We start from the raw sequence: 26,492 nt of genomic DNA on the forward strand, positions 1-26,492 counted from the left end.
CCCACCTCTTTCATACTAATCTTTCTAACTCTGGTTTTTAATGAATAATGGGCTTTTTGCCCAAGTGCCATGTCTCCTAATATTGCATTTTGAGACCTCAGGTTTAGAGAACTAATATTATACGAGCAAAATCATTTTGAAGGCAGACTTTAAGGCATGATACATTTATTCATACTTATCCAAAAATGATCCATACATTTTGTAAAATTAATTTTGACTGTAGCTGTGCCACCTGTCCCTATGGTTTTTAATACTAATGATTAGATGATTAAGTGACTTCATATTTAAATCAAGGCTGATTCGCACCAAATCGTAAAGGAAATCTCTCCAACAAACCACTGGTTCATTATTTATTTGTTGACCAGTATGATGGTCCTGTGGAAGCCCAGTTACGGCAAATTAAACAAAAGATAAAAAATAAGCCTGATGAAAAAGAATTATGAGATAAAAAGTCGACAGTTATCCCATAATTATGACTTTTTTTAACCTTTTTAGCTGATAATTACGACTTTTAATCTCATAATTTTGACTTTATATCTCATAATTGTGTCTTTTAATCTCATTATTATGCCTTTTCATCTCACAATCATGACATTTTATCTAATCATTTTGACGTTTTGTCTCATAATTATGCATTCTCCTCTCAAAGTTATGATTTTTACTTTTAATTAAGGCGTTTTCATCATCAGTTTTTCTCTAACTAGCGGAAATGGGCTTCCATACAACCATCAGTGTACAGATCCATGAGTCCAGTCTGACAGCGCCGTGCGCGTCCACAGCTCCTTTGCGTGACCGCGCTCCCCTCACAGTGCACGCGCACGGCAGCGGCTCGCTGTCTTCCTGCTGGTGCCTGGCCGTGGCTGTCTGTGTACAGACATGGCTGCCCTCAGCAAAATACCGCACAGCTGCTACGAGATCGGCCATACGTGGAACCCGTCGTGTGTGCAGGCCGCTGTGGACGTAACCAGGGGTGCTCTGGAGGTCTCCTTCAAAATATACGCCCCTCTTTACCTGGTAAGTTTCACCGCTTGACCTGTAAATATTTGGACACTCTGAAGCTAAAGTTAGCTTGCTAACCAAGTAAAGCTAACTAGTTACTACTTAGACAAGCAGTAAACTGACATGACGCTAGCTTACACTCGGGGGCTAAGGTCAAGTTCATGCACGACAACAAAGTCTGTAAAAGAGGAATAACATTGCACCAGGTTGCCTTTACACAAAACACATTTTGACACAGTCATGAGTTACAGGCTAATTACCAGTGAACTGAAAAACATCATCTGATAAGTTCTGCAAACCGCTGAATTCCGGAGTTAACTCGTTTGACCAGTCAGCCCTGATCCTTTCACAGATTTTGGTGCACTATAAGCATTCCTCAATGCTGCTGAAACCGCCAGTACCCAGTGCAAAGTTCATATAATCATCCCATTTTTAAAAAAAATGATTTTGCAATGTTTGGCAACCAAATGTGTGCTGTGTTTTGCAGATAGCAGCAATTCTTAGGAGAAGGAAGAAGGATTACTATTTAAAAAGGCTTCTCCCTGAGATCCTGTGGTCTACCTCTTTCCTCACTGCCAATGGAGGGCTCTACATTGTTTTCTTCTGCATTCTCAGGTTAGTTGGTCCAGCAGATGTCACACAGATGCACACTATCGATCACACAGCTCAGCTGAAATAACCAAGATTAGATGCAAGGGTTTCAGAAGCTCAACAGACACAGTTTGACTGTTAGTTATTAAAACTGAAGATCTAATGGTTTACACAGCAGCGTGAAATAAGCTAATTCACACACGCCTACAAGCTAAGCAGTCACGTGTCTTTGTTCAGACTTGTTTAAATGTGCCCTGTGGATTTTTCTGGTAAACAAAATGTAATGTCAACATTTAATGTTCCTCACAAAAAATCAGTGGTGTGTATCATTTAGGTCCAACAAAAATGTGTTGTAGGCATTTCCTTCCTTATAAATCATTTGCAAACCATACAAATATTAAAATAACATTTTTGCTTTTGATTTAAAAGGAAAAGAAAGACTTACATTTGACCAAAGCAGTACTTCTTTACAGAAAATCTGGGCTGACAGTGTGCTTGAGTCTGTTCACTGCTTTCCAGTTGACGGAAACAGAAACCACCAAACAAACAGTGCAATAATGCTGTACATTCCTAACTTTAGGAAACTTTTGGGAGGGTTTAACTCCTGGTCTGCCGGGTTTGGCTCGGCGCTGCCTGCCTCCTATATTGCCATCCTTGTGGAGCGCAAGAGCAGGTGAGATTCTGTCTGTTGACTTTCACTCGACTTTTCTTGCCACTCCTACTCTCTGAAAGTATGTTCATGTTTTGTACTAAAACACAAAAAATGGCACTTTCTTTTTTGGGATCTAATAAAATTGTTGGATAAACATTGATTCTGTGTCTTTTTCTCCCCTCCAGGAGAGGGCTGCTGACAATATACATGGCAAATCTTGTAAGAGCCACTCTGTTCATTTAAATGTTATTGTTATACCTGATGAGATATATCTGCTTTCGCTACATAATGTATATGTAATAGTATAATCTTGTAATCTTGTTGTCAGGCCACTGAGACTTTGTTCCGCATGGCAGTGACACGAGGCATGGTCAAACCCATCAGACATGGCGAGGTAAGATGAAAGGGAGGTCTGGGTGAGGTGAGAGTGAAGAGAGCTTAATTGTATCGCACATAATATGGGAGAGTCGTGTCTATCGTCACAGGCTCTCAGGTCTGCTTTAGCTTTCTGTGATCAGATAGCCACGCCTCCGCACGACTGTTTTACCAGCTGGAGAATAATATTCGAATGTACAGTAGATTACGCCACATGTCCAGCAGCCCCTATTTTATTGCATAGTGTAAATATTCATATGCATGGCCTGATGATTACGTTTCACCTGCTTTCCTGATGCCCTTGTTCTGTCCCTTTTTCCCATTAGGTGCTCCTCTTCTGCATCACTGCATCTCTCTACATGTTCTACTTCAGGTCAGACAAACTCTCACAGCCAAATGTGAAACATTCATAAAGGAGAATGCTCACATTTGGAGTTAAATGTGTTTTTTTGCTGCAGGAGTAAAGATGGTCTCAAAGGCTTTGCATTCTCTGCATTAAAGTAAGTGGTCCCTATTTCCACTAATGCCTTGATTTAGATTCCTGCTGTGTTGGTAAAACTCACAGGTGTGGTGTGCGTTCTCTGTGGCAGGTTCATCATTGGGAAAGAAGAGATTCCCACTCACTCTGTCACGGCAGCAGAACACACCTGCACAAGGCCCCTTGAGAGGACAGCTGCTATAGAGACTGAGGACTCGCCGGCGTCAGCAGAAAGGCCCAGCTCCAGGAGGAAAACTCTGCTAGCCTACACCAGGGAACTGCTAGAATCCATGTGAGAGAATGCACACCTCAACACCGGCACATATGGGTTTTATAAAGAGTGCCCAGTATTTACTTTTTTTTTTCTTTTTTAATAATTCAGATGCAAAAAGGGTCCAAGGCACAGATGTTGTAAACATTACCAGGATAACTGCATTTCCTACTGCATTAAAGTAAGACACTGATTTAAAAATCCTCAAATTCTGTATCATTAAATGTATCATTAGATGCACAGTATTAAATACTTTTTTTCTTTTGTGGCATTGTGCAGGGTTTTGTCAGGATGTTCAGCGTTGGCTACCTGATTCAGTGTTGTCTTAAAGTGCCCTCAACGTTCAGACAGATGTTCACTAAACCCTCACGGCTGCCCTCCCTCTTCTACAACAAAGAGAACTTCCAGCTAGGGGCCTTTCTAGGATCCTTTGTCAGTATCTACAAGGTACATTTCATACTTTCTTCTGTTTTCTTTCTTGCTTCAATTCTTGCATATAGGTTGGTAAACAACTGCCTCCAAGTACTAGAATATATCAGCTGTACAACAGATATTTCTGCCTCCCATCACCTTATAGACACATTTGATTTGTAATATCTGATTTCTATTTTTGATAGATTTTGATTGATTTACATTTCCCCTCTTTTGTGTTGTCATGTGAGTTTTACATTGTTAAGTTTTATCTGTGTGTTCCTCTTTCACACAGGGAACAAGCTGCTTGCTGCGCTGGTTGCGAAACATTGATGATGAACTCCATGCACTGATTGCTGGTAAGGCAGGATTGCCTAAACTGTCAAATGAAGTCACTGTAGGGCAATCCTGCTCTGGCCTGTTTTTATATCCCAGCTGATTTACTCTGTGTGATAGTTGTCTGTTTGCATTTCTCGCTGTTTTTCAAGGCTTCCTGGCTGGTATGTCAATGTTCTTCTACAAAAGTACAACGATATCCATGTATCTCTTCACGAAGCTGGTGGAGGTAAAAGAAAATATCTAAGCATGAAGCAGACAAATCATTTTCTGATAAGCACCGTATTTTCGTCAAAACAGATAACCAAAAATTGTTTTGCAGGGTGGTGTTATTGTACTTGTCTGCTTATCTGTATTGGACAGTTTATCATTAACAGCACATGCACTCTGTCTCTCCGTCCATAGACCATGTACTTCAAGGGCATTGAGGCCGGACGGTTCCCCTACTTCCCCCATGCAGACACAGTCCTATATGCCGTCTCCACTGCTATCTGTTTCCAAGCTGTAAGTAACATGTACACAAACACGCATACTGACGCCCGGCTCTGTAGTCTGGTGTTATGGCTATGGATCCTTTTGTATTGCCAGACGGCAGCAGAACAACTATCTAATAATCTAGCATTTTACGATGGCTTGTTGGTTTATTATTATGAAGTTATAAAATTACTAGGGAATACTGATAACTCTATCTTAAGCTTAACAAAAAATTTCTATAACTGGGCAGCCACATCTGTAGGATTACATGTGACGTAGGTGTATGAAAGCTAACCATCATTAATCTTACATAGCCATAAATAGATGCATTAAGTCACCACTGTGCATCCTACAAACAACTGTGTTGAAAAAAGAAAAAAAAAGTATTAAAGATATGTCTCATCATTCTTTCACTTGCTCAAAAAAACAAAAAACAAACTGGCATGCACCAGCCAGATCAAGATCTTTGTCAGGAAATGATGGTGCTCTTACTGCTTTTGTCCACAGGGGTCGCCAGAATCAACACAAACTGAGTTTCTCGTAGCTGTTTTAAATGAATATGTTTTTTTAATCTTATTTCATCTTCACATGACTGGTGCTGCTCAACACATTTCAGTGTACTGATGGCCTTGTGTTAAGCTACATATGACTAATAAAACTGAACTGAACCAACTCATAATTATATATATTTCTATATTTTTTTTTTTTTGCTGAGTAAGGATATAATGTATGACACATTACTGTTACACAGGCCGTCATGGAAGTGCAGAACCTCAGGCCTACATACTGGAAGTTCCTGCTGCGTTTGACTAAGGGCAGGTAGGAGTGGTTTTTTTTGTTTTGTATTTTGAGAATCTGTTATAAATAACAAGTGAGCTGAAATGTTTTATTTTGAAATTGACCCATAGCATGTAAACAATTTGATCTAATCCTGTCTTGATAGATTGTCTATAATCGGACTCTTTCTGTCCTCTGTACAATCCGCTGAGTTGTAATTTTCATGATGGTACAGAGATGATTTTCTGTCTCCTCTCCTAGATTTGCTCTGATGAACAGACAGGTTCTAGACATGTTTGGGACTCAGGCCTCCAGGGACTTTAAAGGCTTTGTGCCCAAACTGGACCCTCGTTTCACCACCATGCTCCCACCGGGAGCCGACATCCAACTCGGATGATTTGGGGCCGAGCTCTGGGATGGGTTTTAGGGTTACCTCAACAGGAAATGGACAGTTCTGACTGTTCTTTCTGAGTAACTTATGGATTTTTTAAAAGATGTTCTAACAACTCAGAAGTGGTGATGTTGGTGTTATGTGATGGGATATGCTTTGGAGGATGTAAAAGGCCTGTCCAAAGCAAGGTGTAGCCAGTGTCAAGCGTGGTGTTGCGCAAGCACATCGACTGAAGGGGACTATATGCATACAGGTAACTGGTAAAATAAATGAAACGCATCATTTTGAGGAAATAATTTGCAAAACATTAAAGATTTCACTTTGGATCCAAAAACATTCCTTTTATCCTTTTAGTGTAATGTTTCTTTATTTTGCAAGTTACCTGTTTGAACTGACTGAACACAGTTTGGTTAATCGGATGGTTGCTTATGTCAGCGGGTGAAACTCACTAACTAAACGTTTTGGAATAGACACAGTGATATCTGAGGAGGAATTTGAGATTATTCCCTGATCATTTCTGAATGTGTACTTTTTCGAGACGATGGATGCAACTGATGATATTTATAATTATGTAGCCTTATCAAATATTTTATTCTTCATTAGATTATGGGATTATGAGATGTATTTAGATTGTGGTCTGTGATGTGAAATAGGATGTAAAACACAGGTGGAAAGTCACCATTTTTAACCTGTTGCAGGTGATTTTTTTTTCCAGCATTTCATTGATTTCTCAATGCGGTTGAGTTTTGTTTTCCAAATCTGCACTGTTAGACACACTAGGGTGTTTCTTTAAACAACACTTGACAGAAATTACTACAGTAGAGCATAATGGGGTAAAAGAAAGCATCAAGGACCATGCCGAATTTGGACAATAATTTTATGGGGAAGATGGTGATTAGAATATACAATTTTTTTTATGTCGTTTAATGAGGAAAAACAACTAATAATTTTACATTGAAGACACATAAATCTACAATTAATACAGCTAATGAAACATGTAATAAATCCGTTGTTTACTTGTAAGCTATATTGAGACTAATAATGTCAATGAATGCATTCACAGCACACAGATCACTAACCTGATTACTTTAAAATGTGGATTTACAGGTTGCAGAGTGTCACTAATCACATTTCTCTCCCGTAATCTATTTTTCAAAGAGACTGGTATATTTGAAGTGTATTAAACATTGAATGTTGAATAAGAAACATGTAATCATATATTATAAATGATTTGGCCGGAGGTGGATGGTGCAGTGAGAACATGGCATAGAACAGATAAAATAGGTGCCTCTGGTTCACAGTCACATACACATGTAGCTTCTATTTACTGCAGAAACGGTTCAGATGTGATAAGAAACCTTTCGATCAGAGAATGGGCTTCTAAGTTTTTACGCAACAGCCTTTAATTTACAAATGTATTACATGAGCTACATCACTGTAGAACACTGAACAGCCAAGTTTGTTATGTGATGCACAGGATGAATTGCAGATCCATGTAACGCTCTTTAAAATCAAAGTTCTGCACTATAAAGAACATTTTCTTCACAAATTTCAGAAAGGCATCGTTAAGGTCAACCTGCTCCGTCTTTTTCATCCCACTCTCGGGAAAGTGTTTGGATTAGAAATGACTTCAATGTTAAATATTTACTAATACTGCTAAACACAGTTTGAATTAAATATGTGGACGTTTCACAAGAGCTCCAAGAAAATGGTGTTGGCTGTTTGCATTTTAATTAATATTTAGTGTCGGTTCCGAGTGAACCCCGTTGCTTAAAATCCACATTAGATTGAAACACAGATCGAAACATTGTTTACTGAAGAATTTGTTGTCACACTGACGTGTTTGCCTGAAGGCAACAAGGAATCGGTTTCTGTGAATAAAATGCACACAGCTCAGTCTGCTTTTGTTTTTCATTTTCGTTGCTGAGAGATGAGGATGTCTGCCAAAAAGATGTTTTGACTTGAATATTTCATGTTGACGGAAAAGTACGCGTTACATCTTTCACTAAGTGATAAATAGTCACAGTGGTTCTGCACTTCATTAAATAATGGGGACAGTGGGCACTTCAGTGGTTCCTGTAAAATTTCTGTGCTCAGTGCAAATGACGTCTTTTCCCTTTGGCGCCATTCAGAACACTTTCATTCCAGATGTGAAATGATTGCGTATAATTAGACTGTAAAAGTGTAAAATCTTTTGGTACACATCTCAAATTTCTGGCAATTATTTACTGTTTGTTGATGTGAAATTTTGCTTTCACTTCTTTAACACAACCCAGCTTTAGACACACCTGACCTCCATACATGAAGCCATGATTGTAAAGAATGCAGAGCAAAATTCATATTTATAGACAAGGTGTTTAAAAAATAGTGACATATTAACTAAATCTACTCAATTATAATACAATTCTGTAAATGTTTTTGATTTATGTAAAAAGGGTGTATATTAAAATATTTTTTAATTCTAAGTGTGACTTGTTTGATTTCTGCACTAATTTTGGTCTCGTATCATTTTAATGATGAGGAGAAAGATAATGTAAAGAGCAACCATTAGGCTTTTGATCCTCAGGGCAGTAGACAGTCGACATTTCTTCAAGTTAAGTTGTTGGGAATACGGCACACTGACAATCCACACGTACTCCTCATTCACTCTGTTGCATTTCTGCATATCTCAAGGTCACAAGAAGATGGAAGAGCTACAGTTGATTCTAAGCTGTTTAACAAAGTTTCAAATAAACTCTTCTACATATGAAGCTTGCTTGTAAGTTAGTGAAAGAGTTATAGGTAAGGTACGTGTACTGTGTCCATGTGTCGTCCTCTCCTCATGTTGTCATGTCACCTCACATTGACAAGTTGAATTTATATTGTGTGTCATTTAGACAGTTCATCTTTCGATCCATTGATGTAGTACAGATGCTGGGACATGGTGGAGGCTGAGCAGTGTGATGCTCTGTCGATGTAATATGTTATTGTAGATCTGTAGCCAGGTCCATTAGCTGTATAATCAGAGTGCTGGGTGTTTCAGTTGTCAGAGTTCAAGATAAAGCCAACTTCAGCTTCTTCAAATGTCAATGCAGTTTTATATTCTCGGGTCCCACTATATGATTTCTCATGATTTTGGAAACCTAAAGCTTTCACCTAACCACACTATCATAAAATTCCCCTTACAAGCCAATACTTGTCTGTGATAAGGTTCCTTGAAAATGGCTGAATTTCCATGAGCTTGGATGTGATGCTCAGAGGATGCCTCCTAAATGAGCAGGATGCCATGACATTTACTATGAAAAACATCACTTCCAATAAGGAGGACCCCTTTTTTTCTTTAAACATCAAGACTCCTGACCTTAGTGTCTGCATCAGGCCACCCATACACAAATAATCTAGCCTGACAGACAGCAACTGTTATGAAATGTACTGACTAAATTTATGGTCTGCAGACGACACCTGAAGACCTTCCCTCTGCAGACGACACCTGAAGACCTTCCCTCTGCAGACGACACCTGAAGACCTTTTGGCCTCTCAGGCCAAAATGAACTCCCCCTTGTCTGACAAAAAAGAATCATGTCCCATTATTTACAGGGCTGCAGTGTCTGCAGTGTGTCAATGGAGGGCAGTGATGAGCACACAATGCTTTCAGTTGACTCCAAATAGATGAGGGGAAGAAATCCATACCGGAAGTGAGTATCTGTGTCAAGTAAAAACATGTAAGTGCTTTTGTTTTCTGAGTTCCTATTCAAAATAAAAGCGTGTGATACGTCTCATTTAAAAAAGAGAAAAAAACAGTAAAGACCCGATAACCAGTATGGCGTTATGGTGCATATCATCTGTATAAAGGCAAATACTTGATTTTATCATGGAATAGTCTTGACTATTTTGAATATATTGTACTCACTTGTACTCAAATGTACTAACACCATGTCATTTTAAATAATTATTATTGATTTAAGGACTATTTTTGACTATGCACGTATTTTCACGTACTTCTGGAGAAATAAATGAATAAATAAAAAGCGGAGCATATTATTGTAAAGTATAGCTACTTCATGTCATACACGCGATTAATGTTGAGGATGACGCTTTATTTTGAAATATTTCGACAGGAAGTCTTCAGTTGTGCAGCATGAGCACGAGCAGTAGCTTCCATTCCCCAGCATTACTACTACCAGAGCTACTCATTAATAAGTTACCTTCTGAAACGGACACTTTTAAGGTTAATGTGTATCCATGGGGGGTAAGAATAAACAGCGAACCAAAGGAAATGTTCGGGTAAGTACCGGTTTCTGTAAGTTAACGTAATGTGCTAAAGTAAGGCTGCTAGCACAAGCTAATATAAACTTCATGTCAGCAGCCAGCAGGCAGCTAAGCTAACCCTACGTGTGACTGATGCCCGACCCCGAACTGTTTCATAATCAAGACACATCCGCTACCACATTTTACTGAGATTTTTTTGATAACCAATAGTTTCTCTTCCCGTTACCAGCCGTCCAGTAGCGGCCGAGCTGCTGAGGTACTGACCCGGGAGGGTGGTGTCATCCCGGGGTTCGTGGGCTTTGACACAACGGTCAACTCAGAGCTGAGTTATGTCCCTGCTGTCCACGGCGCGGAGGAGATAGACAACCTGGTAGATGCTGATTTCCGCCTGGTGCTCAGGAAACTCTCCAAGAGGGATGTTGTCACCAGACTTAAAGTGAGTAAGAACTTCAAGTTGTTCCAACTTACTAAACACATGTAACAACCAGGTACTAACCATGTTAATAAATAAAACGTATGCAATTTAATCTAACACTTCAAATGACACCAATAACAATCTTGAATTGGGTTTAAGTCTGAGGATGTTGTATGGTTCAGATGTGTGTTTTAATACTGTGTACTCTCCACAGGCTGTGCAGGACTTTGGGTCCATGTGTCAGGAGCGGGATGCCGAAGAGGTTAAAGGTGTATTGCCATACTGGCCCAGGATTTACTGCAAGATATCAGTGGTGAGCTGATCCCTGAAATCCTTCTTTCGTGTCACATTGATAGTTATTTATCCCATTTCACAGATGCATTAAGTTAATGAGATTTAAGTGTGTGCGACTTCAAGTGTTTGAGATGTGTCCACATAAGAAGAGTTTTGTCTTCATTATGTCTATCAGGACCACGATCGCCGGATCAGGGAGGCCACCCAGCAGGCCTTTGAGCAGCTGGTGCAGAAGGTGCGTCGCAGCTTGGCACCCTTTCTTAAGAGCTTGATGGGCCACTGGATTCTGTCCCAGTGTGACACATACACACCCGCAGCCTCTGCTGCGTGTCAGGCCTTCCAGGCTGCCTTCTCACCCACCAAACAGCCTGAGGCTCTCAGCTTCTGCAAGGATGAGATCCTTAACGTGAGTAGCTGTGTTGGCTTTAGTGTGGACAAAGGGAATTGAGCTTTAATCTAATGAGCTAAATTTAGCATAACATTTTGTGTTCATATATTGCAGGTGCTTCAAGATATTTTGTTAAAGGAGACAGCAGACACGCTGAGCGATCCGCAGTAAGTTAAACTTTAGCTCATGATATCTCTGTGTCCATTCCTCTCACTGTGTTGACACAGTGATAATATATTCTGTCAGAGTCACTGGTTCCCTCTGTTCCCTAGAAGTGTAACAGAAGAGGAGAGAGAAGCCAAATATGTGCGCATGCTGACCAGTTCTCTGTTGGGGGTGAAGAGACTGCTGTCCCTGCTGCTCCAGGATGACAGGACCGCCCTGGAGCCACGACTAGCACATCTTGTTAACTCTGGGAAGTTCTGGAAGTACAGCAAACACAAGACACCGCAGGTACTGGCACCGAACTGAACTGTTGTACTTATAGCAGAACTTGAAATGCGTAACCATGTACAACCCTGATTCCAGAAAAGTCAGGACTGTAAGTAAATTGCAAATAAAAACAGAATGCAATGGTTTTCATCGAGCTTTATTCAATTGAATACAGTACAAAGACAAGATATTTCATGTTCAAACTGAAAAAAATAAATAAAAAATTGATAAAGTGTAAATAAATCAGAATTTATAGTATAATAGTAAAAATTAAATGTTTTAATCTTGCAAAGTTAACACCTCCTGAGCTGACTGCAATATAAAATGCAAAAAATGACGTCTGTTTGTGCTGCCAGATATACAGTAACAATATTGTTGTAATAATAATAATCATAGTAATAAATATATATAATAATAAGTGATCTGTCGTGAAGAAGATAGTTGCCTTACTACATTGTGTTGCTCCACAGGTGCGAGGGGCATTTTTCGAGATGGTGTGTGCTCTGTGTGAGTACACTCCAGGACTGGTCCAGGCTGAAGCAGCGCGACTCTGCCCCGCTGTTCTCCTCAGTGTTGACGACACAGATCCTGTAGTGCTGCCTCCTGTGTGGGAGGCTGTTCTTCACGTTGTGTCTACGATCCCTGTAAGCTTGTGTTGAAAGGATTACCTCTCACATTCTAATGCATTTTATTATCTATGACATATGTTAGTCTGTCTGATATATTAACCTGTGCTAATCATGTCACAAATGTTAAGACACCGATGTAGATTCATAGTAAGGTTGCGTCTAATTTTGTATCTTTCTGTTCCTATTTCAGGATTGCTGGACACATGTGAATGCTAAAAAGGGCTTCTTACCAAAACTTTGGGCTCTGCTAAAAGATGGTGGCAAAGGCATGGCTAAAGCACTCCACCCTAATCTAATGCCGCTCCTCAGCAAACTGCCCCAAGAGGTCACTGACCCAATGTTGGACTTCTACACCACCTTCTTCACATCATTCATACAAGGGTGAGTTGTCTGTGTGTGTGTGTGTGTGTGTGTGTGTGTGTGTGTGTGTGTGTGTGTGCGTGTGTATGTATGCTTAGGCTAAATGCTAATTTATTTTTTACCATATATCAAATTTAAAGGGAAATGAATATTGACTATATACTCATTGTCTTTTCATTTTCAAATCAAATAAACGATTCTATGCACATTTTAATCGGAATATAAAAAAATTGATAATTTAAATTCTTAGTATACACATTTGAAGAAAGTTTCCTTTTTTAATGTGGAACACTGTTAATTGCATTGAGCATTCATTTTGTATGTGAATTTACAAACGTTTACATTACTTTAGATATATAGATATAAAATGATGCACTTGCTGCTCTTGTTAGACAATATAAATCAACATTTCTGATTAATTTGATAGTTGACAACGAATCAATCATTAATTGCAGCTCTACTGTATAACCTTAAGTGTTTGTGTGTTTTCTCAGTCTGTCTAGTGAGCGTGCAGCAACAAGCCCATCAGAAAGTGCCGTTATAGTGACTTCTGTTGTTGAGTGCTTGAGGTACTGCATACTGCAGCATACAGAAGAGGAGGAGGATCAGAAAAAACTACGGACCATGCTTATTTCACAGCAGGTGGGATCACACAATCCTAAATTTTTCAATCATGTTAAATCTACTTAAGTCCTTAGCTTTCTTACATTGTTGTGTTTGTCTTTTTGTAGCTTCTGCCACTCCTGGAAAAGGCTCTGGCAAATACCTCCCTTCAGAATGGTCCTCTTTTCCTTCTGGTCACTGAAATGCTCGTTTCCTGGGAGAAAAGAGCAGGGTTACACAGTGAAGGTGAAGCAAATGAAGGCAAGGATGTCTTTCAAGGGCTTCTTGCAGACTTCTGGGAGGGGCTTGGTCTTATGTTTGTGCGTTATGTCGACAACAAGGACGCAGATCCACAGGCTTTGGAAGGGGTAGCCACCTTGCTGCAGGTAAGTTTGTGTTTTTGAGAATTCAGGGAAATTCTCCATGTTGGCACAAAGGATACAGCAAATCAATATGGCTGTCAGAGCCACTCATGTCTTAAAAAGTGGCCAAAGTGAAACAGAAAATGCCTAAATAAATCTATTCCCTTCTATTCTGCTTTCTATCCAGGTAATGCGTTACCCCGAGAGAGTAAAAAGAAAGCACGCCCAGAAGAAGAAATCTGTCAAGATGTGTTTCTCTAAGCCAGAGGACAATGAGAAAACTGGAGCTGAGGAGGAAGGTGGTGTTGAGAGGCCTGTGCAGCCGGCGTCAGAGCTTGTGAACGAGAAGGCACTTGGGTCCCCACAGACCGAGCATTTTGAGGATGTAGTGTGCCAGCTGGCCCAACTGTGCCTGGTGCATGTGAATGAGAAAAAGTCAGAGAGACATCTTGTTTTCCTCTCCCTTCTCTTGCGGTCTTTCCACACACCCAGGGTCTTCAGTGTAAGTCATGTTCGATGATCAGTGGGAAAGAGTGTATTTTAATTTTCGTGTTTGTTATCTTTTGAAGGTGGTTCTAGTAAAACGGATGAGATCAGTATAAAAAAAACATGGTACACTTTAAGAAACTCTTTGAAGAGAACAATTTGAAGTATTTGCAAACACTGGTCCTTTCACATTAAAACATTAAGTATTAAGTTTTAACAGCCCTGAGAATTCTTTAATGCAATTGACTGTTTCCTCAAAATATGCTTGGCTTAGACCTTGGTCGAGTTGGATGAAAAAACAACAAAGAACCGTGAGCAGCGGGACGAGCTCAGAAATCCAGCGATGCAGTTCCTGCTGGAGCAGGTGGTGGTGTGGCTGGCTGAGAAGGGGCGCCAAGACACTGAGCACCTGGTGGAGATGGTCTTCAGCGCGCTCTACTGCTGCAGCCGGCAGGAGACCACCCGCATCCTCAACCACGTCACCACGGTAACATAAAATGCAGATGTCATAACATTTAACCTGTTGTTGATTTACATGTCTAACGCCTATAAGACGTGAGGATCCTTCTTTGGTTGTAGATTCAACTGTTATTGTTGTTTCTGTGTTCACATTCGTGCTCTTCACTCTGCTTTCCAGATGGATTTACAGTGGGGGATTATCCTGCAAATAATACAGAGGGTATGTGTCATTTTGTTTGGAAAGACTTTCATCAAAAGGTTTACCTACTTAATAGGGCTGCAACAATTAGTTGATAAACTTATTAGTCAATCGCAAGAAAATTAATCTCCGACTATTTTGATAATCAATTGATCGCTTCAGTCATTTTTCAAGCTAAAATGTCAAACATTTGCTGGTTGGTTCCAGCTTCTTAAACGTGAGAATCTGCTGTATTTCCTTGTCATTTCTGATAGTAAATGAAGAGTCTTTTGATTTTGGACAAGAGAAGCAATTTGAAAACTCTGGGAAATTGGGATGAGCATTTATCACAATTTCTTGGACATTTTAAAGACTAAAAGATTAATCATGACAATAATTGGCTGATTATTCAACACTGAAAATAATCATTAGTTGCAGTCCCACTACTGATACCCCGCATTTACATTGTTATAAATGTGCAACTCCAATGTCCGTCCTATCAGGCATGTGCAGATGCTGACGCTCTTCAGAGCTATGCTGATTGGCTGAAAGGTTCAGTTCTGGGTGAGCAGCTCCTGGGATTGACTGAGGAGCTGTGCAAGGTGGGACGCAGCTCTTCCTGCTCCACCTCTTCTACAAGCAACCACAGTTGGACTCTTATCAGCCTGGTCCTCTCTCAGCACCATAACAATGGTGAACACAAACACACACGCCCAGCAAAAAAATCTTTTCCGTCTAGAAATGTACATTTTTGTGGATTTTCTTATCATCTGCTATCTGTTCTTACTTGCGCAGAGCCTCTGATAGGGGAGGTGTACATGGAGAAGATCTTAGAGAAGCTCCACTCCACTCTGTCCGAGACCAAGAGTCTGTCAGATGCAGGCAACATGGAGCCACTCATCTCCTTCATCTGTGATGTGGCCTCCACATTCTTCTCTTCAGTACAAGACTGTCTTCTGCTACTCTCTGCTGAGGAACTCTTGCTCACTGTCTTCCAGCTCACTGCCCAAGATCAAACACACAGTCACCTGTCTGGTAGGTACCGGCACAGTTCACAAACATATATACCTGTCACATAAGCTAAATAACTAATGTTTGTTGATATTGCTTCAAAAGACTCTCTTTTAGATAAGCTGAGGAAAGTGTGTGCAGCTGGGGTCCAGTCATTGGTCCAACACTCTGAGTATGAGGTCAAGGAAGGAGGTTTCTTGCACAGTGCAGCCCTTTGGGTGACAAATCAACTACTCACCGTCTCTCTGGACATCAAAAGGTAACAAAACACCTTCCTCTGATGTAGTGTTTATATCGATTTGTGTTGGTATAGGTTCAGCCATTTCTTAAGAATCTGTCTCAAAACTTTGTTGTGGCTCCAACTAACTCTTCTTGGCGTACGTTTTAGTCTACAGGTTCTAGTTGTGGCTGTACAAAGCTTAGTGGAGACAATCATCTCTGTCTGCGATCAAGACTCCCCCCTCCTCGTCCAGTTCTTTACCCAGTTGATGCCCAACCAGACAGAATGGACAAGAATCAGACAAGCCTTACCTCCTCAGGTGAGCTGGCAAATAACTCAGGCACCTATTAGTTATGAAGAACTATCTGTGGATGGATACCGCTTCCAGGTGACATTTACACATTGGTCTTTCACTTTTTTATGTCCTCTGCAGTGGGTCAAAGCCCCCTTACTGGCCAGCCGTCACCGAGGAGTCTATGAAAAATCCTCCATGGACACCTGGAAGTTTAGGGTGTCAACCAGGCTGCCGGCCCACCTGTGTGCCTGCGCCCTGCTGGGGAGGGTGGCCCGGTCTGTTGCATTCATACCTCCTGACCAAAAGGAGGTAGAATGTCCTTCACACCTGCCAAACCTCAGGCACACAGGTACACAAACACACAGGACATTTGTCTGTAGCTTTGTGTTTATTTACCCTTTTTACAAATATGTTAATCTATGATGTGCTTTAACATGTTTTCGGATATGTATATTTTTCTTTAACAGTTTCAGAGCTGTTGTACGCACTACAGTGGTGTAAGGAGGTCGAGTACAGCCCTGCTATAGTGTCTGCTTATCGCAGTCTACTGACTGACTGGGGCCTGTCAGAACGTCTCCACAGCCTGGTTCCAATGAAAGATCTACTGGAAAAACTCTACTCAAGGTTAGCTACACTCATTGATTTTTGACGAAGGAGGAATTAACTTAAAATCAAGATTACACGAGATCAAGATGCGTAATGATTTTCTACATAAGCAGAACTTTTAGTCACCTTGATCTGCAGAGCCCCTGAATAATTTGTCGGACTTAACATGATCTGGAAATCTATCAAAACATAACTGATTACACAGATGGATGAAAAGAAATGTAAAAAATATAAACCCCCCCTGATGAAACTAGATGAAAAATGTATCTGCACTGATTTTTGTGCATCATTACTTTCCTAGGCAATTATTTGAACTATCCACTGAATATATGCGTATTGTTTCCCTGTAGGTCAGTAGAGGATGGAGGTCTATGGTCTTTGACTCTAGAAAACTACATCTTCACCAACAACTTGGCAGCCACTCACAATGCGACTGTGAGGAGGCTTTACGGCAGCGCTGACAGGTTAATAATTTACATGTTCGTGTCATTTAATTTTCACTTTCAAAGCCTTTATATGGCTACTGTTATCATGATTTTACATATTGAATATTGTCTGTCTTTACTCAGTTTGTTCCCAGTGTCTCAAAGCAAACTGAGCACGCTCCAGGTGCTCTGCCCCACCATGACCAAAGAAGACAGAGAGACTCTCGTTGCTCTGGCTACTGCTGGAATAATCAACTGGCAAGAGAACGATAGTGAGAATACACATTTAAACACACGCACACAAATGCACATGTAGGCATTTTGAACAAAGCAAATAATAATAATATTTTTTGGCTGTGTGTCACAGATGTGTATGGATGTCTGGCGGTGCTGCTGTGCTGTCTAAAAGCCAACACACAAGTAGAGGAGGAGGTCCTGCAAGCAAACCTTGCCACCGTGATGGAGTGGAGGAACAGCAAGGAGGACTGGTTCCTCTTTGGCAGGTGATGTAATCACTAAAACATTTACACATTTTTATATTTATTAATATCTCCTGAAACATTGTTGAAGTATAGATAATCTTTATTCATATATCTTTATTTGTCTTTGTATTTCAGTGACCTGTCTAAAGCAACTCCAGAACAGTTGAACCTGACTGTGGAGATGATGCGTTTCCTGTCCTGGCTGGTGACTCATCGTTCGACAGTTCTCGGGGGCAGCCAGTGGGACTTTTTGCTCTGCTCCATGTTAGCCTGGTTGGAGGTGAGACAGAGATCATATGCTTTGTGTTGTTTTGTGACTCTGAGGTCAGGGTCAGCCGTGGAGTAGTGTCTCCATGAGCTTGTAAGGATTTAGTTTCCAGGACAATGAGGCAGGGTGGATGCCTCCTGTCATGGGGTGTTGAACTGTTGAGCTCAGGTCTATTGTTACTCAATATGCTACTCTGCTGCTTCCTCATAAAAAAGAATGCTTTGTGGTTTAAATATCACTTCTACATATTTTTGGTGATACATTTTCACCCACTTTATTTGCTTTCTTTCAATCTCAGGTTGCCAGCGAGAATGTGCGCAGTCTGTGGAACCCATGGGTGCAGTTGTTTGTGTGTGAGAATGCGGCCTTGATAGTGAATCTGAACCAGTTCTTCACATCATCTTCGCCCGAAGTCCTGGAGAAGCTGCCGTCAGAACTGGCTGGTGAATGGGCGGACTTCTTCGTAGAGGGAATCTACAACCTGCTGCTGCCTCTGCCCCTTAGTATCACAGGTGTGTGTGTGTGTGGATTTTATTTTAGGCGGTATGGCATAATCTCTGAGAAACAAATTTGACAATAATTGCTTCTCATTTACCCGTTCGTAGAAGTGTTCAGATCATTTACTTCAGTTAAAGTACTAATACCACACTGTAACAAATCTCCACTACAAGCTTAATGTACAGAGATGCAGTGGAGTAGAGGTAAACGATTGCATAAAACGGAAATACTCACGGTTGTATCTCAACTTTGTACTTAAATACCCCTTCTGTAAATATACGTAGTTACATTCCACCACTATATTGAGCATATTGCAAGGTATTACAACAACAAATCCTAAATGAACAACATTTACATGTTTGTCTTCGTTCCAAACCTGCCATTACAAAATAAAAGCAGTTAAGACAAATTTATATCATCACTGTGTGCAACAGTCACAGTCCTTCTGTCTGTTTGTTGTCTAAATGCAGATGCCTTCACTGAACCCGACGACCCTGTGTTCCCTTTGGCGGTGCTGCAGTCAGTCGGTGTGGCTCTGACATACGTGCCTGTGCAGCAGCTAAAACAGAACTCCCTGCCCCCGCGCTTCATCGTGGACCAGAATACAAACCTGCCAGAGCCCCTACAGACACTACTCAACACTTTCTGTCCTCTGCTGCTGTTTAAGGCCAGGCCTTTGCAGATGACCGTCTACCACTTGTTAGAAAAGTAAGGACTTTTTTTTGAGAGTATGGATAACTTTTCCTTTAAGGGCCAGTTTGTAGGATTTAGGCACAGAAATGGAATATATTATTTTGTAATCATGTCTTCATTAGTGTATAATCACCTGAAACAAAAACATTTTCCGACAAGGAAAGTGGGTTTTCCGCCATGTTTCTGTAATAATCTTTCTAGCCTTTCACATTTTCAACATTTTTATTGACCACCGTATGGGAAGTTAAGGAGAGGGGTATCTCATTGGTTGCAATCTGCAACCACACTGCTTAATGCCATTGAATCCTAGACACTGGACCTTTCAAGTTCAAGTGATACACGTCCTCTGAGATCTTTAAGCCCCTGAGAATCATCACCTCATGCTAACCACAAGATAAAAACCTAAAATGAACATACTTGCTTATTGTCATTACAGGGTGATGCCTCAGCTGCCTGAGTGTGATGGAGAAGGAGACAACAGCAAGTCTGATGATGATAGTGATGAGCCATGTCTGTAAGTCAATGAGGGAGATCATATTACTGTGGGTTTTACACATACATGATAGTTGCTTGATTCTAAGTATTGTCATGTGAGTTCTTACAGTAGCAGAAAAAATATGTACAGGATACAGTTTATTTTTGTGTTCAGTTCTCCTCCAGCGTCTCTGATGGCCGCCCTGTCGACCTGTGAGGAGCTGTGTGACAGCATCCTGGCAGGACTTCAAGTAGGAGAATTTGCAGTGGTCCAGCCTCTCAGTGTGGAGTACTCGTGCATCCTGGGCTATTTACTGGCCTGGAAGCTGCTCCTCACCTTTTTCAAATCCTCACCCTCACATGTGAGTCATGATAAGGCCTGCTTCAGATTAACAGATGCTTTGTACAATATGTCTGCTGTTTCTTCTTCTAATTATCTTCACTTGTTTAACTTTCATGAAGAGAGTAGCCATGTTTCCATGTGCAGTTTGGAGTATCGCAGTGGTAACGTTCTCTCATTTTGCAAAAAGGTTTCATGCACGCTCAAGGTGGTTTTTGCTGTTTGTGGAAACGTGTTAATGCCTTTAATGAGAAATGTAAAAAAACTTCTCCTAACATCCAACTCATATGACTTATCAGCTGTTTCCGCTACCAGAGTATAAGAAGAAGTTTTCAGGGTCGACAGCGTCAACACAGATTCTTTCCCTCCTCTTGATTTTTGTCTTGTAGCTAGCCAAGGCGAATAGTTTTGGTTCTATTACTATTTCTTTGTCCTCTTCTTCTTCTCATCCTTTCTCTTCTCGAGGTTTATTGCCGGTTGGCAAACAACTGGTTTTGTTTTACGGTTCACAACCTCTGCCTCTTCTACTCTTATGGCAATGTGCAATGTAGTCTAAACTGCCAGTTTCTGATAAAACTAGGCATTGCATTGCTTGTTTTATTCGCTCCAAACAGTCCATGTAAACAAACGTGTTTTCTTTGCGACGTTTCAAAAGGTCACTTCAGATTTGCTTGACATCTAGATGAAAACACAGCAAGTCTGTATGATGTCTGAGAAGACTAAAGTTAATAGCAAATTATTGTCCTAGTATTGACTGCTCCTCTGATTTATTTCTAGCTGCGGGCCCATTATGCTCAGTATCTTAAGAGAAGCTGCTCCCTCAACAAACTCCTCCTCCACCTCTTCAAACTGATGCCCGAGAACCCCATCTACCCGGGCCAGGGTGCAGAGACGAAGGAGACCAGAACCTTCTTCACAGAGAGCCTGTCTCTGGCTGTTGACAGTAAGTTACACTCACACACCTACATGACTTCTGTACACGGGCTGTGAAATGTAAACAAGCTTAGATTTCCCCTCCTGTGCGTCTTGCCCGCAGAAAGCGAGAGCGTTGAGTGGGAGCTCCCCCATCTGGCCTGCAGTGTGTACTACAGCACAGTGCAGGACCTGCCTGCCATGGTGCGGCTGTGGTGGAACGGCCAGGAGAAGAGAGTGAGCGCAGCTGTGGAGAAGTTCACTATTAGATACATCAGTCCTGTTCTTTCAGCGCAGGAGATCTCATCGGTCCACTCCAGCACTCAAATGTTTGACAGCATGACTGTAAGTTACTAAATACAGTGCGTGTGTGTGTGTGTGTGTGTGTGTGTGTACCTCTAAATACTTACTAGTTTTTAGTGCCAATTTCTTAATAACCTCAGCATACCTGATCGTTGCATTTCTCCAGGAATAAGGCAGATGTTAAATTGTAAAGCAGATGTCTGATTATTAGACTGAAAGACTGCCGATAGCAAAGGCAAACAGTGTATTTATTTATTTATTTATCTTCTTTCCCCAGGTGAAGGCCCGCTCAGCAGCTCGGGAGGTGATTGCTACCTATTCTGTGGATGATATCTTCATCGAGTTGGTGATTCAGCTACCACAGAACTACCCTTTAGGCTCCATCGCTGTCGAGAGTGGGAGGCGCGTGGGGGTTGCCGTTCAGCAGTGGAGGAACTGGATGCTGCAGCTGAGCACCTACCTTACACACCAGGTAGAAACACAGACACACAGTGGATATAAACTCGAGAAGCTGTTTTTTATAAGTAGTGTCTGCTCTTGGATCTGAAGACCTGAAGCTAGGTTAAATCCCTACCGGTGAAATTTTCTTGAGCAGTACAGGGCAAGAGGGTGGTGAAGATTATTTTGAAAAAGAAAACAAATCAGAAAGATGTAAATGTGTGTGTGTTCAGAATGGCAGTATAATGGAGGGCCTGGCTCTGTGGAAGAACAACGTGGATAAGCGCTTCGAGGGGATCGAGGACTGTATGATCTGCTTCTCTGTCATCCACGGCTCCAACTACTCTCTGCCCAAGAAGGGATGCCGCACCTGCAAGAAAAAATTCCACTCAGCATGTTTGGTGAGACTTATGTGTAGAGATCATGTTACATCCAGTGGTGGGCTGTCTGGATCTTATGATATGATGATAAACTTTAAGCATTTTTTAAAATCTTTGATAAGAGAGAGGGAACAATAGCAATGGCAACAAACTGCAGCTCGGCTATGTATGAGTAATCTTGCATAAATTATGTTTTATGAGGATTTGAAGGCATAATTCATAAATCCTCAGCCCACGCTGGTTATGTCACGCACACTTTCCCTCTCAAATCACACAAATACCAGACACAATTCAATGCATGACAACATTTAGTTTAAAGTCAACATACTTTGCTCGCTGACATTAATTTGTTGTTGTCTTTAACATTAATCTATGTTTTTTTTCTCATCTTCCCACAGTACAAATGGTTCACTTCCAGCAACAAGTCCACCTGTCCACTGTGCAGAGAAACCTTCTTCTAACATGCAGTCGGCCAAAAGATTGACACTTCTTCAATCAAGCAGTATTGTATCGGTTGTGATTACACAAAGGAGGTTATTGAAAGTTTATTAGATCACAACGCCGGGGGGCATTGTTTGGTTCAGAAAATCATGTTTCATGTGCTGAGTGGAGGTTTGAGCGAAGGTACAGTAAAATCTAGTGAGAATTGGTGACTTTTATCTCCACAATCAGCAGTGAGGGTTGATAAACTGTCAGCAGTTTTTTACCAGTTCTTTACTGTGCTGTAAATGTGCAGCATCAGATGGTCCCTGCAGTTGTTTTTTTTTGTTATTATTAATGAAGTTTTTATCCTTTTTCTTGACTTAATTTTTCTTTGTAACGTGCAGGTGTGTAGAGGCAGAATCACAAAGTTGGGAACACCAAAGCTGTCCAGGTGCTTCATATAAACACCAGTTTAAGTGAGTCGTTTTAAAAACAAACAAAAAAAGATAATCCAAGTACTGCAATGCCCAGGTTTCACAAATCTTTCCTAATATTTAGGAGTGTAAATAAATTATGTCTGATTAGTGACATGCCTTATTATATTATGACATGGAGAGATCACACATGAAAAGCAAGAAAGGGAGCTTCTTTAGGGTTTAGGTTTTTCATTTCTAAATGCCACTGCTCACAAATATCAGAAGCTAATGTGATATGTGTCCTTCCCTGTGCCTGCATACAGCTGTAAATGATGCTGGAAAGTAAATAAAATACAACCAGGTGGATATTATCAACAGATGCATGTTGTCTTTGATTCAACAAAGCACATAGACAGAAAATATGTAAACCACGTTCCACACAGAAACTGATTTGTAAAAATGAATTGTAACGTGCTTGAGCTGATCTGAATGTAATAGACTGCAGCGAGTTATGTCAAAGCTTTATAGTTTTGTGTATTACCATTAATTATCATCTATGAAGACTCATTTAATAGCTTTGTTTAACAAGACGACAGGCTGAACTAGCACGCCCTACATGACGTTACAGCTACCAGACTGAGTACAGAACAAAATACAGTGTCTACATTTCCCAATGGCTGCCTTACAGAACAATGCATATGCAGGAGTATATAAATATCTGGCACAAAGACTGTTCATGCATATTTTTACTTTGTGCACACACAGACTTTTACTGTTGAACTCACAAAGTTTTTATACATCTGGCCCCAGGTGTATTGTTATGCTCATGATTCATTAAATCCCTTTGTCAAAAGCTAGCCTCTTTTATACCTTGATGACGATCATTATCTAGAATACTGCAGTTTTGATGAATTAGTTCTGTAAATATAACGACTTAATGATCACAAAAGAAACAAACTGAAGAAATGTACCTAGTTTAAAGGTAAACCTACTGGGACTGCAGAGATATTTGATTCCAACTGGGACCAGCTCGGTGCTAAAAATGAAGAAGTGGCTATATAGGTCAACAAATGTGACATTTACAATATGCCATCAATTTAGTCAAAGTGAACAGTAATGAAGCCCAAGTGCTTCCGTGAACTGTTATGTTAACCTGAGCCTCCAATTACAGTTATATGATATTTCCATACAACTGTTACTGTAAGTTAACCTGTGCTAGTTTCCAAGAAAAGACTGTAATTAGCCTCAGCCTGTGACTGCTGGCTCCAGTCTCCCACACTCATTTATCTTGGGTCCACCTCCTCCTCCTCATGTTGAATAATTTATCTGTTTAATGGAGGCGTGCTCTCATCACAGTTGTTCCTATGGAATTAATTATGACAGATTAAGCATGATCAATGAATTAATCCCTATCGTTTGCTTTGCCGTCTATGCCTGGGTGTTTGTGCATTTGTAATTTATTATTGCGGTCAGATTTTATCAATACATACAGCCCGGCATCCATCATCATCTGCCCTTGACCTTTTTAATAGCCATTGATCTGTTTGCCGGGCATAAATATTTATACTGAAATCCCCCCGTCTCACAAGTTTTGACACACAACACACCCACACACACACACACATAGACAGCTTCAAATCTTATTGCTCATTATCTGCTTGATTAAGCAGTGGTGCAAATGTTATGAACTACAGTACAGTCCTCTGTGCAGCCTTATTCTTTTCACAATGTAGGTCAGCCCTTACCAGGAGATGGCAGCATAAGCCCAAGACACGGCTGTGGGGGACAAGAGTAAACTGTGTGGAGATGTGTACACATTAACCTGAGAGAAAAGAGATTACTGATCCGGACTATCTAGGGAGGTTAAATTACTAACAAAGATCACAATTTTATTGTTACGTTTTCTGTTTCATTTAGCTCTCCTGACAAATAAATTCCCAGATCATCCAAATAATTAATGGGGAATATTAAAAGGGATTTAATAAGGGATCCCACAGGGATTATTAATGTGCCATCTTTAATTACTCAAATGGATTTGATGAATAAATTCAGACACAATGCTGGAACCTGTCGTTTGTGACATTCAGAGACCCAGATTAAATGTTGCTAACATACCTGACTAAGAGGAAGTATTTTTTTTTAGACGGCTTCCAGTCGACGCGGAGATAAGTGATTTCAGATATTTTGAAAATATCTGAAAATGGATATAAAAATGTAATAAAAATGAAAACTTATTAAAAAGTAATAAAAATTAAGTGCCTTTAAACTATTTCTGTTTTACAAACTGAACAGTTTAGAGGGTCACTATACAGTCATTCACTGGAGAAATCGTCTACACTTGCAGATCCTTCAATTAGTCAACAAAACATGTTTACGATGCAATCCTTGTATTTTTTGTATGTATTCCCATGGGAATATTTTTCATCAAGCTTAGTTGTCATCTTATTTCCTTTTTTTCTCCAACTGGTAGAAATGGGCTTCCATACTTACTTCATCATGAGTGAACATTAAATCATTTTCAGGCACTGAATGAAATGAAGGTCTACAACACAAACAACATTGCGTGTCCTGTTTTGTGTTCACGTAGCTTCCACCACTGTCCCATGGATCCAATTTCCCTTTAATGAAATTCCTTTTGTCTGTTACATTGTGAAGTATACCTTACCTCTGAATTCGCAAAACTAACCTTTAATAATTGAATATAACCAAAGGATCAGACGTTAAATAATGAGGTATGGGGTTTGCAGGACTGTTGTTGATCAGCTAATGAAGATTTGATTTCCTTCCTTCCTTCCATATACAGACACTTCTTGACATGCCACCCAGCCATTAACCACCCTACGCTGACACACTTGCATGAAACTGCTGTACTAGTAAAAGCTAATTAGCAGCCAACCTGTCTGCAACCAGTCAGTTCACTGGCCTTCCTGGCCTTCGAACTGATTGGCTGAGGCTTGGTTACTTCATAATTAGCCAGGCCTAGATAGCTCTCATTTAGCTCTCCCTGACCCATTTGTGAGCGTATTAGCATTCCAAGCCATTTGTAGGAGGCTGGTCCCATCCTAGTCACGCCACTCCTCAACACTGCAGGCAATTGCTCAGCTCTGGAAATGGCTTTGAATTAGTCTGTGTGTGCGTGCGTGCGTGTGTGTGTGTGTGTGTGTGTGTGTGTGTTTTGCGTGTACATTTGCATTGGCCTATCAGTATGACTCTGCTGATATTAGTTCTTTTGAAATGAATCCCACACAGTCATTTTATTTGCCTCTGTGAAGCCAGTCTCCCTCACCTCCTCCATCTCTCTCTGCCTCTCTGCCATGTTCCCCAGCATATAGCTCGCTGTATGAAATTATAAACAGCACACAATCAATATCTGAATACGTTGAACGTAATCCTGGGAATTTATCGGGTTCATTTATCCTAAACTAAAGCAGGGAACTTTACAATTCTATCGGGGCTATTTTCTCAACTGCACTCAAAAGCAAAATAATCAATTTTATTAACATTTGCTGTTTTGTATAATGAATGTTATAAACAATGATTATTGACCTCAATCTACTGGCTCCCAGACATGCATTTGTATTAGTCATTATGGCTGGGAGAGGCTGCCTGGTCTGCCACAGTTTAAATCTACTGTTATTACTCTGTCATCACGTACAGGCCTTTTATGGTTTTCTATTACCGCTGCCATGTTATAGCAGC

At 40.6% G+C, this 26,492-nt stretch overlaps 2 protein-coding genes across 2 annotated transcripts; both read left to right on the forward strand.

The window, feature by feature from the left end:
* The first annotated feature begins 827 nt into the window (after positions 1-827).
* tmem135 (transmembrane protein 135) lies at positions 828-7,654 on the forward strand. Its single transcript, XM_084374234.1, has 15 exons — positions 828-1,014; positions 1,487-1,614; positions 2,171-2,263; positions 2,428-2,461; positions 2,571-2,636; positions 2,944-2,990; positions 3,076-3,117; positions 3,208-3,387; positions 3,478-3,547; positions 3,646-3,813; positions 4,073-4,136; positions 4,266-4,342; positions 4,519-4,617; positions 5,339-5,406; positions 5,626-7,654. Exons 1-15 carry the CDS (start codon positions 877-879, stop codon positions 5,759-5,761), a joined length of 1,410 nt encoding a protein of 469 aa, XP_084230360.1. The 5' UTR covers positions 828-876; the 3' UTR covers positions 5,762-7,654.
* A 2,225-nt stretch (positions 7,655-9,879) lies between these two features.
* On the forward strand, positions 9,880-23,164 carry ltn1 (listerin E3 ubiquitin protein ligase 1). Its single transcript, XM_084373498.1, has 32 exons — positions 9,880-10,018; positions 10,233-10,439; positions 10,633-10,731; positions 10,888-11,118; positions 11,215-11,267; positions 11,373-11,553; positions 12,003-12,176; positions 12,352-12,542; positions 13,016-13,163; positions 13,253-13,510; positions 13,674-13,988; positions 14,247-14,459; positions 14,610-14,651; positions 15,113-15,302; positions 15,405-15,644; positions 15,726-15,879; positions 16,009-16,159; positions 16,274-16,484; positions 16,603-16,759; positions 17,092-17,205; positions 17,311-17,438; positions 17,534-17,669; positions 17,784-17,928; positions 18,215-18,428; positions 18,885-19,122; positions 19,544-19,621; positions 19,757-19,943; positions 20,699-20,864; positions 20,958-21,178; positions 21,414-21,608; positions 21,808-21,975; positions 22,353-23,164. The coding sequence occupies exons 1-32, from the start codon at positions 9,977-9,979 to the stop codon at positions 22,413-22,415; spliced, it is 5,310 nt and encodes a 1,769-aa protein (XP_084229624.1). The 5' UTR covers positions 9,880-9,976; the 3' UTR covers positions 22,416-23,164.
* Positions 23,165-26,492: the final 3,328 nt, after the last annotated feature.

This window comes from Pagrus pagrus, assembly GCF_965226575.1.
Source record: "Pagrus pagrus genome assembly, chromosome: 14".
In the NCBI taxonomy this organism is placed as follows: Eukaryota; Metazoa; Chordata; class Actinopteri; order Spariformes; family Sparidae; genus Pagrus; species Pagrus pagrus.

Excerpts from the sequence above, each read along its gene's own strand:
- tmem135 (XM_084374234.1), top strand. The coding sequence starts at position 877 with ATGGCTGCCCTCAGCAAAATACCGCACAGCTGCTACGAGATCGGCCAT. Across the intron at positions 3,814-4,072 it reads CCTTTGTCAGTATCTACAAG|GGAACAAGCTGCTTGCTGCG; the intron begins GTACATTTCATA and ends TCTTTCACACAG. Across the intron at positions 4,618-5,338 it reads CTGCTATCTGTTTCCAAGCT|GCCGTCATGGAAGTGCAGAA; the intron begins GTAAGTAACATG and ends ACTGTTACACAG.
- ltn1 (XM_084373498.1), top strand. The coding sequence starts at position 9,977 with ATGGGGGGTAAGAATAAACAGCGAACCAAAGGAAATGTTCGG. Across the intron at positions 15,303-15,404 it reads CTCTCAGCACCATAACAATG|AGCCTCTGATAGGGGAGGTG; the intron begins GTGAACACAAAC and ends TTACTTGCGCAG. Across the intron at positions 17,206-17,310 it reads CTTTACGGCAGCGCTGACAG|TTTGTTCCCAGTGTCTCAAA; the intron begins GTTAATAATTTA and ends GTCTTTACTCAG.